The sequence below is a fragment of the Etheostoma spectabile genome, chromosome 24, assembly GCF_008692095.1.
Source record: "Etheostoma spectabile isolate EspeVRDwgs_2016 chromosome 24, UIUC_Espe_1.0, whole genome shotgun sequence".
Lineage (NCBI taxonomy): Eukaryota > Metazoa > Chordata > Actinopteri > Perciformes > Percidae > Etheostoma > Etheostoma spectabile.
In genome coordinates this window covers 220,244-231,609 of record NC_045756.1, presented here as the reverse complement: position 1 = coordinate 231,609, position 11,366 = coordinate 220,244, and the positions used below count along the sequence as shown (strand labels likewise).

The 11,366-nt window shown below is 42.8% G+C and overlaps 1 protein-coding gene across 1 annotated transcript in view; it reads left to right on the top strand.

Annotated features, from left to right (window-relative positions):
- The window catches only part of LOC116674242 (inactive dipeptidyl peptidase 10), a 77,208-nt gene that overhangs the window by 61,751 nt on the left and 4,091 nt on the right, over positions 1-11,366 (top strand). Inside the window, exons 9-24 of the mRNA XM_032506843.1 lie at positions 2,001-2,121; positions 3,142-3,296; positions 3,522-3,619; positions 3,765-3,888; positions 4,598-4,636; positions 4,816-4,917; positions 5,024-5,115; positions 5,775-5,822; positions 5,942-6,060; positions 6,603-6,650; positions 7,970-8,068; positions 8,160-8,229; positions 9,061-9,189; positions 9,266-9,331; positions 10,059-10,113; positions 10,936-11,035. Of these exons, the coding sequence (XP_032362734.1) occupies positions 2,001-2,121; positions 3,142-3,296; positions 3,522-3,619; positions 3,765-3,888; positions 4,598-4,636; positions 4,816-4,917; positions 5,024-5,115; positions 5,775-5,822; positions 5,942-6,060; positions 6,603-6,650; positions 7,970-8,068; positions 8,160-8,229; positions 9,061-9,189; positions 9,266-9,331; positions 10,059-10,113; positions 10,936-11,035 (1,465 nt within the window). The remainder of the gene's footprint in view (positions 1-2,000; positions 2,122-3,141; positions 3,297-3,521; positions 3,620-3,764; positions 3,889-4,597; positions 4,637-4,815; positions 4,918-5,023; positions 5,116-5,774; positions 5,823-5,941; positions 6,061-6,602; positions 6,651-7,969; positions 8,069-8,159; positions 8,230-9,060; positions 9,190-9,265; positions 9,332-10,058; positions 10,114-10,935; positions 11,036-11,366) is intronic.

Sequence of the window (11,366 nt, the reverse complement as noted above, 5' to 3'; positions counted from 1 at the left end):
GGGTGTAGGTGGACGCAGCAGGACACTACAGGACCCTTCAGGGCATCTCAGGGTGTAGCAGGACGCAGCAGGACACTACAGGGTGTAGCAGGGTGTAGCATGGTGTAGTGCAGCAGGACCACGGTGACAGCTGCACCTAGCTTTCTTTTGCCTCCATTCCAAGGAAACATGCTGGGCAAAAAGACCATAAGGAACTCCTAACCCCTAACCCCTAACCCTAACCCTCCTAACCTACCTAACCCAACCCTCACTAACCCAACACTAACCCAACCCCTAACCCCCAACCCTAACACTAACCCCTAACACTAACCCCAACCCTAAACACAACTAACCCCACCCCTAACCCTAGCCCTACCCTAGCCCAGCCCTAAACCGTAGCCCTAACCCTACACACTAACCCCAACCCTAACCCCCTACCCCTAACGCTAACCCTAGCTCTAACCTTAACCCAAAACCCAAGCCCTAACCTTAGCCTTAGCCTAGCCCTAACCCAACCCTAGCTCTAACCCTAACCCTAACCCAAGCCCTAACCTTAGCCTTAGCCCTAGCCCTAACCCTAACCCTAGCCCTAACCCTAGCCCTAACCCTAGCCCTAACCTTAGCACTAACACTAACCCCCCTAACCCTAACTCCTAGACTCCCTGGAACTAGGTTAGTGACAAGCATGTCTGGGACGGAATGCACACAAATAGAAAGGGAGAGGAGAGAGATGCTCAGTGTGTCGAAGGAAGGAAGTTAGCATAACTAAGAGAGACAGGTTTAGGAGAGGAACCTGGTCTGGCTAGAACTCTCCCCATCCTGATCGGGCTGTAATACCCTGCTTCCCTCTTCTTTTATGATATCATTGATTATATGGTAAATGAATCTGACTATGACTAAGAGAAGGAGGTGGGCCTGGCTAGGCGGACGCTCACTCCCTAACTATAAGCTTCATCGGTTGGTTTCTGACCCCTGAACCCAGACTGGGACCTGGTTCCACAGTAGAGGACCCTGATAGCTGAAGGCTCTGGCTCCCAACCTACTTTTAGAGACACTAGGAACCACATATAGCTCTGAATTCTGGGAACAAAGTGCACTTCCCACATTACATTCCCCTCAGCATGCATATTAAACTCATGAGTGAGGACATTTTCTGTTGAGCCAACAGGTGACATAGTCCTTTTGATAAGAATTTCCTAGAAAGGCTCACTTGGAAGACGTCTTCTGGAAAATGAAGACAAAGTGCAATAAAACACCCATGCTAATTATTTGTAATGATATTCTTTGATTTGTAGTCTTTTGGCAATACTTCTTAATCTTAGAATAGTGCATCCTCAAGGAAGAATGGGAATTTGTGCATTTATAGTTGTTTAATAAAATAGAGCGTCAGAGATTTAGTGCTTTTATTAGCAGTTTTTACATCTTTAGTTGTTTATATAACATGTCTTGTGTCTTTTTGCTCTAATATTTCTATGTTTGGGTGGTAACATATTTTAGAGGTTGACCTCTTATGGTGTGATTCAGGCATTCAGACTGTTCCTGTAGGCCAGTGTTGTTCATCGAGATACAGGATGTCTTTATGATAAATGTTTCATTTGATGCCACCAGCATTTGCTCGAGGCTGTGTGACTAGTTGATATTCAGAACAGAGCTGGTGAAAAGAAATAACTAAAAGAGTTGGGCGGGGGGGGGACTCAGGATATTGGTGAGCCTGCAGGATGTGTCAGGCTGATCCTGTTTGTATTTGCAAATGCAAATATTAAAACACTGATGGTAGAAAAAGAACAAACACAGACGTTCCTCAGCACGGTGAGATAAAACCAGCTGCTTTAATGTAAAAAAACCCAAATCTCATCAGAGGGGAAATGAGAAAACACATGGAAAGCAGAACTCGACAAACTAAAAGTCAAGGCGAAGAACAGCAGCAAGGAGCACAACTGATAAAAGAAAAGTTAGAAATGGGATCATGCCGGTGTGTGAGGGTGAAATCAACACCTTCATTATCTCCTCGTTCTCCTCAGATCTACATCTTTGAGAATAACATCTACTACCAGTCTGATGTGAAGAGCAACTCTCTGAGAATCACCTCCTCCGGGATGGAGGGAGTCATCTTCAACGGGCTGGCCGACTGGTTGTATGAAGGTGTGTGTGTGGCTGTGTTCGCTGTTCTGGGGGTTTCACAAATGAGATTTGGTGTTTTTTAAGGCAGATTTTTAGGCCTGATTTTAGGCCCAAAGTGAAGCAACTGAGTACTTCTTCTGGTAGTTGTAGTACTCATTTAAATGTTTTTTGATAATAACTGCTGGTGGAACGCTTCAAGCTCCCGTTTTGAAGGCGTTTGTGTGACTTAATTCAATTAGATTTTCAATCAAATTTTATTTATATCGTCAAATCATAACAGAAGTTATCTCAGGACACTTCACAGATTTACAGAGACCCAACAATTCCCCCCAATGAGCAAGCATTTGGTGCCAAAAACTTCCTTTAAACGCGCAGAAACCTTGGACAGACCCTGGCTCTAAAGGCTGGGTGGCTGAGGATGTAGTTTGGAGTGTACACTGTGCGTCCACAGTTCAGATTTGTCTTTTGCTTTAAAAGAATCGAGCAGAGCAGACTAGACAAATAGCAAAAAGCCGAATGGCGATGCAAAATCAACAACAAGCCTCTAGAATCCATTAAGTCGTTGTGCAAACAAACTCCGCAACGTGGTGATGGTCTTTGCTCAGACAGACGCGGGCAGATGGGAAACATAATAGAATCATTTCTGCCTGTAGATTTATGGTGAGCTGTGTGCTTTGTGTTTTTGAGTGCATTTACTTTAGACTGTAACCAATTGGCTGATGTGATGGAAAAGAGCAGAATAAGTTTGGTGTACTATTTTACCAATCAAATTAGCAAGCTCCTTCAAATTCCATTTTTTAAGGTGATTGCAACCAGTTTTAATTGGATTTAACCTAACTTGTTGTGTCTTACAAAGAAGCATTTGACTACAGAAGAAGATGTCTAAACAGCTTACAAGAAAAGCAAAATACAACTACTATAAAACAGAACTACAGGTGCAGAAAGCCAGCACATCTGCAATGATAAAAGAGATCATTTGTCATTAGCACCTTATGAACTATTACACAGATGTGGATTATTTGTCTTTTTCTTATTAATCAGAGGAGATTCTGCGTTCCCACTTGGCTCACTGGTGGTCGCCTGACGGAGAGTGGCTGGCTTTCCTCACCCTCAACGACACCCTGGTACCCAACATGGTTCTGCCCCAGTTCACCGGCAACACGTATCCCAAAGGACTACACTACCCATATCCTATGGTACGTCTGCTGCAGCTGGATTGAAGGAAATAAAGTCCTCACATTGTGTGTGAAGTTAAAGAAAAATACAAAAAACTATTCACTTTCTTTTTGGGTTGTTTTCTTTGTAAAATCTTTTAACTGTGCACACATTTGAGATGTCATTTAACAGACATGTAATTTAACAGAGATGTATTAATCTCTACATATAATATGTTACAATAACCTCAAAGTAATAACCTTCAGGCCGGTCAGAGGAACCCTGCCGTCAAGTTGTCGGTGGTCAACCTGTTCGGAGCGACACACACTCAAGAACTGCAGCCTCCAGATCAGCTCAGGCACAGGTGAGACACACACACACACACACACACACACACACACACACACACACACACACACACACACACACACACACACACACACACACACACACACACACACACACACACAGGGCCCAACGCCTGACTCTCCTCTGCGTCTCCTCTGCAGCGATTTCTACGTCACCATGGTGAAGTGGCTCAGTAATACTCACCTGGCAGTGTGGTGGGTCAACCGGCCCCAGAATGCATCAGTGCTGACGGTGTGTGAAGCCACCATAGGAGTCTGTCTTCAGGTGGGTGGTGTTGATTGGACGATGGGGTCAAAGATGGTGTTGATGATGGTGATGGTGAAAACTACCTGTAATAGAGTGTAATACTGTTTATTTGAGCATTTAGATACTTTCTACTACTACTTTTTTCATTTCAGAGGTAAATATTGAACAGTTACTTAATTACTTTACTAATCAGATTTTAAAAACTTATATTGAGCATTTATAAAATTGACGTTATTCAGGTAATGAAACCTACCAGTAGAACTTAAAATCAGCTCCACCTCGGACAACTTCAACAATAAAATGCGGTATACAGTAGATATCAATGCATCAGTAGTAATTATCCAAGGGTATAATAATATATAATAATATATGACAATATAACCCTGGCAGAGTGGGTACTTTTACTTTTGTACTTTAAGTACATTGTGCAGATAATACTTTTGTTAAGTAGAGTTTTGAGTGCAGGGCTGTTGCTTGTAACGTTATTTTTAATAGTCAATTTTTCCCCAAACATTGGTTACTGTGGTGGCACAGCTGTCTAAATGAATCAGATTAATTATCAATTAAATGCAAATAACTTCTGCTTGATCAGACACTCTTTGGAAAACAAGACAGACTGAATCTCCATATAACATACACCATTCTGGTGTAGCATGCTGCACTACCGGAGGACATGTCTGTTCTCATATTGTCATGTTTTCATTTAATTTTCTTCTTTTTAATTCAGAGACATGAGGAGTCTTCAGAGACGTGGCTCTCCATGCAGGTAAACCAGACACAGACATCCCTCATAACAGAATTTAACAACAATAAGGGTCTGACAGTATATACCTACTGTGTAATCCTCGCAGCAATATACTGTACGGCCCATTATTAAGGGAAGAGTACAGCAGAAGCCATCCGTGCATTGTGTCTCTCTGTCTCTGTCTCTCTGTGCGGGGACAGGAGCCGCTGTTCTCCAAGGACAGGAGCAGGTTTTTCCTCACGCTGCCCGTGAAACAAGGAGGTCACGGAGATTTCCACCACATCACAATGTTCTCCAAAAAGGTGACTCCAAAAGGACCAACCCACTCTAACTCCTATTTATATCTACCAGAGATCGGGTGGTGGTCTCTCTGGTGTTTCCAATCCTTCAACCTGGTTCTGCTTTCAGTTGCGAAGTGACCACGATGAAGTCCGACACCTGACGTCAGGAGACTGGGAGGTGACAAAGATTGTTGCGTACGATGAAAACAACCAGATCATGTAAGTTTTGCTTCTCACATTTAATACAAAGGAAACATTTATACCTTTCTCGGCCGACACTAAACTTAAAAAAAATTGATTTACTCCCAAAATCTCTCTAAACTGTCCTCTTATTGTCCAGCTGTCCAAATATTGGTACATTAGTCCAGTTCCCCTTTCATTAACAATCTGCCGTTTTCAGAGTTTCACCTCTTGGCTGCCCAAACAAACCGATCTGTAGACTTGTAGCTGAAAAACACGTATTATTCAGTATATATTGGGCCTTGTTGTTGTAAATAAAATGTTGCCCCCAAATAAAACTGATGAAAGAAAGAAAACGCTTTGGCAAGACGCCTGATTTCTATCTTGATAAAAACAATTCCAATTTTCCAAGAAACGATGTTAAGCCTGTGATTGGCCAAGTGGGTTATTTGGGCCTCATCTGTCTCTGTCTCTCCTCCCAGTAAAATAACTAATATTAATACACATCCAGCTGTATTCTGCAGAAATGGTTTGAAGACAATTATTGTCTAACATGCCACGTGAGCTGCAGGGATCATCATTGTATAAATCTCTGTTTCTGGTTGGTCAGCTGCTACAGTGAAGTACTTAATGAAGGGACATGTATAATGTCTCTCTGACCTTGTCCTACTTTAGCTGCTCTGCTTCCCTCCACACAGATACTTCCTGAGCACAGAGGACTCTGCACAACAAAGACATTTCTACAGGTCAGATACACTCAATCTCTGACTTACGTTGAATTTCTGAAGCTTTTTGGTTCATTCTTTCTCCGACATTTCCCTCTAGTGTGTGTGTGATGCACATTGTTGTATCTGTCCTCCGACAGTGTGTCCACCCTCGGCCTGTTTCCACGACAATGTCTCACCTGCGGACTGAAGGAAGAGTGTTCGTTCTTTGACGCCGACGTCAGCCCCGATGCGCAGCACGCCATCCTGCACTGTAAAGGTCAGAGAGAGAGTCAACTAGCAGGGACCAAAATTATACTAGATAGCTCCACTAAACTTCCTTAATGGTACAACGATGGGTCTGAAATTTTAGAATAATGCCTCTTAACCGTCCAAATAAGTCAGAAATTCAGCTTCAATTATAGAATGTGTCAACACAGGATGTGTGTGTGCTCTTACAACAAGTTGATTTGAACGCACCATAAGTAGGCAAGTGTGCACGTTGCTCAAGCTCTGTCAGTTAAAGGTTGAGACCCAGTTAATTTACAGACTCCATTAACTGATAGACTTTCTATATAATAGAAATAAATACAAAAAAATCATTAAAACATGCAATATTGTCTCCCGTTGGGCGAGACGCAGGCTGTAAAACAGTATGGAAAGGTTTATGGAAATCTGTCATGGATCCTAAATCTAATGAATCAGAGATTTGGAGAGACAAATGAGACAATATCTTTCAATAAAAATCCTCTGTCCCCCTCACTTCTGATATGTCCTGAGATAACTTTAGGTATGATCATTTTCCTTTCGCTCCATTTGCAGGTCCTGGAGTTCCAGCTGTGCTGCTTCTCAGTTTCGATGACGTGGACTGTAAGTCGTCTTTATTCTCCCTGTATATTATATATATTATTATTATATATATTCACCAGTATGAAAGGGCTCTGTGTTTGTGTGGGTGCAGATGTGCCTTTTCCCCTGAAATAGAAACTAGTTTGCAGCAATTAAGCATCATCATCTCAATTTGTATGAAAACACCAGCAGCTGTTGGATCTGACACCGTGGCAACCTGCACCGGCAATGTGTTTCCTATCACTCTTTAAATATTCCTCACAGTTTATCGCTGCTATTGTTTATGTAAAATAGCTGTAAGTACTCATGTTCATGCTTATAAAAGACAAGTCAGGGAGATAAAGTGCTGAATCATATCCAAATAAGACTCCACCACAATGTGATGCAGCAAGAACCTCAGACAGAGAGGGAGAGACATGGAGAATAGTAGCAGAGGGTGTGGAGCAGGAACATGGAGGCAGCAGGTGACTCCAACCACAGATCCAGACTCCCCAGATCCAGACTCCCCAGATCCAGACTCCCCAGATCCAGAGCCAGAAACACCTGCAGGAAGCGATAGGAGGAGAGAGGAGAGGGGCGAGAGACCAAAAGACTACGGGAAAGGGAAGAAGTCGAGTTAGTAACATGCATTAATGGAAAGAGGCTGCATACAGATTGAGAGAAGGAGGAAAAGAGAGGTGCGCAGTGCATCATGGGAAGTCCCCCAGCAGTCTTGGCTTAGAGGAAAGTCTTAAGCCTACTCTTAAATGTGGAGATGGTGTCTGCCTCCTGAACCCAAACTGGAACCTGGTTCCACAGGAGAGGAGCCTGATAGCTGAACGCTCTGGTCCCTGAACCCAAACTGGAACCTGGTTCCACAGGAGAGGAGCCTGATAGCTGAACGCTCTGGTCCCTGGACCCAGACTGGAACCTGGTTCCACAGGAGAGGAGCCTGATAGCTGAACGCTCTGGTCCCTGGACCCAGACTGGAACCTGGTTCCACAGGAGAGGAGCCTGATAGCTGAACGCTCTGGTCCCTGGACCCAGACTGGAACCTGGTTCCACAGGAGAGGAGCCTGATAGCTGAACGCTCTGGTCCCTGGACCCAGACTGGAACCTGGTTCCACAGGAGAGGAGCCTGATAGCTGAACGAGATGATGAGGACAGAGACATGTCCGTCCATTGCTGCAGCCTCTGGATAAAGTGCTGAATAGTTTACCTGAATGTTGTCTTTATTGTCTTATTGTTTCTTGTAGAAACCAAATGAGCAGAAACGTGAACTTTTAGACTTCTTCGATGTGATTCATTTCTTTCAGCAGATAAATAACTAACAATTTAACTCTGATTTTTATATTTCACAGCATATTTCATCTTAGAGAATAACCTTCCTCTGCGGTCGGTGCTGGAGACTAAAAAGATGATTCAGACTGAAATCCGGACGATCACGAACGACAACTTTGGTACAAACGATCTGCACTAATAAAAGAGTGATATGAGTATTTGCAGCTGTCTGTTGTCTGCTTGTGCTCATGTTCCCCCCCCCCCACACAGAGCTGCCTCTGAAGCTCAGCTACCCTCCGGACTTCTCTGAGTCCTACCTGTACGGCCTTCTTCTTATTGTGTAAGACCATTTTTTACCATTTATATTTACTGTTACATTTCAAATACATTTCTACAAATCAACAGCAGCTATAACTAAAAATACACGGCGTGTTGGATAAAAAAAATGAAATGTAGCCACATTTGCAATGTCCCATAATCCTATTTGAATAAAAAAGTTTCAGTAAATATCAAAGTCTCAAAGCCAGTGGTGGAAGAAGTAGATCCTTTAGTTCTTTAAAAGTACCAATACAACCAGACTAATGTACTCTATTGCAACCAAAGGCTATTAATATTATTATTTTTATTATTGAGGGGTTGTGAGATCATTAATGGGAGGGAGGAAGAGGAAAAACAAAGTTCTGCTGCTGACATTTTTATTTATTTAAATGAAAGTAACAACAACTTTTTTTCCAACAACTTCTAAACATCACATACCTTTTGGGGCATAAAATACTAAGCTAATAAAAGAATACGTACATTTTGGCATGATTTTATGAATCATGTTTTAATGTTAAACATGCAGCGGCACAGTGAATCCTCAGAATGAACTTTATCTTAGACTACCTTACCTATGGGCCAGTAAGCCTATCATCAGTGGGGATTTATACTTGCTTATAATACGTAAAATTCATGTCAGGAAATTTTTAAGTTTGAAAAAACTAACCAATAATTTGGTGGCCCCCTGCAGTGACTCTGAGGACCTCCTGAAGGCCCTGGACCCCCTGTTGAAGATCTCTGCTTTATACAGCGCTTCCCCGTTACAATAGAAGAAGATGAAGAGCATTTGAATAACATAATCAGTGTGTTTGTGTGTCTGTGTGTTTGTGTGTTTGTGTGTTTGTCCTCCCAGGGGCAGTTCCCTGGGCGCCCAGGCGGTGACGGAGGAGTTCGGGCTGGACTGGACCTCCGTGCTGGGGGGGTCCGAGCAGGTCATCGTGGCTCGGCTCGACGGCAGAGGCTCGGGGTTCAGGGGACAAAGGTACTGGAAATTCACGTGCATATTCAACATGTGCTGGCGGTTTTTCTTATGAATGGGGATCTCTGTGCCCTGACAGGGTTTTGCAGCAGGTCCATCAGAGGCTGGGCACGGTGGATGCAGAGGACCAGGCTGCAGCTGTGGAGTACGTAACACATGTAGTCCAGTCTGGGTGCTTCAGTTAAGTTTGGTGACAGTTACTTTGTGTCTGCTTTGCACTATATTTGAATTCATGCTTTTAATCATTCGTAACATCTGGTTTGTCCCAAAGCAAAACTAAAGACACTTCTGTCTTTTGTCTAACCCTCATGTTGTCTTTGGATCAAATTTGACCTTTTTTCAAAGTTTTGTTTAATATCTGAAATAAAGGAAGTCGAAATACGGGTGAAACATGTTGGAAAAAGCGGCAAAATCAATGAAAAAAACCATAAAAAATACAAATGCAAATTATGCAACAAAACTACTTTATTGCACTGCTTTGCAGCTGCAAAATAACTGTCACACATTAAGATTTGAACAAACAGTAAATGGTAAAAGTGTGCAGATGGGGGGGGGGGGGGGGCTCCTAATTGTCAAGTGCACGCAAGGAAACCAGAATTTATCTGAGAATTACAATCAGTGTCACACAATGAACATAAAAAGTTGTTGTACCAGTATTAATTCAGCTGCAAAACACATGCACAATATGCTGATTAGTTATAAAAACACTAGCGATATTGCAGTTTTTTTCCATTTCTTTTTGCAGCAACTCTCTCTCTCTCTCTCTCTCTCTCTCTCTCTCTCTCTCTCTCTCTGTAGCTGTGACCTCCTTACTGTTCCGTTCTTCTGAGTCCACTTGTTATGTGTGTAAGGGTTTCCTCTGTGTGCCCCAGATACCTGGCGGATCTGCCGTTCGTGGATCGCACCCGTGTCGGCGTCTTCGGAGAGGTTTGTCTGGGAATTACCCTGAAGGATGAATGTGTACCGGCTGTGTGGCATGAAATGCTAAATGAGGCTTTCTCTCATAATGCATGAGGCCGTAGAGGATGACATCTTATTGCAGGTGCAAGTTCTTCTTTATTCTCATAGATCAATGTTTCCCAAACTTAGGGTCGGGACCCAAAATGGGTCGCAGACCTGTTTTATTGGGTCGCCAATTGGCAGAGAACAGACTAAATGCTCAGCATGACCTCAGAATGACACTTTTACCTAGACTAGATCAGCTGGTTGATATCTTCAACCAGCCACATACATCTCATTAAATTCAAGTCAGCATTATTTAAAAACAATGTTGGTGTCGGGACTGAGGGATGATGGGAAGGGATGAGAACATGAGTTGAGAAAGGGGTGAGGCCCAGAAGGGAGAATAGAGACCTTCTCTGTTTTTGTTTACTTTTATGGTGGAATAAATATACTTTATTTACATTTAAATTCATGGTTTTGTTCCGTAAATTTGGGTCCCGGGGAGACACCAAATTTCTCTTTTGGGTCTTGAGCTGAAAAAGTTTGGGAACCACTGTCATAGATGAAGAGTCTTAAAAGTTTTTGCAGTCAAAACAAAGGAACATGTACTTGTAAGAGTGGTATTTATTATCTTTGTTTAACTTGAATGATTTGTGGACACCTGAAAATGTTGTTTAAAGACTTGAGAAAAGTCTTAAAAATGACATGAATGTGTAGCAGAGACATGTTGCTGCTTCGCTCCCCTCGATACCCGTGAGTATTTGTGTGTATTGAACCATAAGAGCTGGTTTTCCGTCCCTCCATCAGGACTACGGGGGCTTCCTGGCCCTGACGATGCTGAAGTCGACGGAGAAGCTGATCCGATGTGCTGCAGTGCAGGCTCCTGTCACTGACTGGTCCATGTACGGTGAGCAGAGATATACTGTAGCTCTACTTCTTTAATCCACCCTGCAGAGACATGGAAATATTTATTACTTCTGCTGCTGCAGCGCCGTCGCCGTCTTTATCCTACATGCTTTACTGTCTGGGTAATGTGACTTTAATTATCCTTAGGTTCTACTTTAGGGACTTCAGGCTTATTGAATTTTTTGGGTTTTCATCATTTCTGGGAGAGTCAAGCGAATATAAGAGTATAAGAGCTACTGTACAGCTGAGGTACTGCTGGATGTGATTATAGCTGATATAAAATATAGTCTAAGAATAATACATTTTATTTAACAGCGCCTTTCTAAGCACTC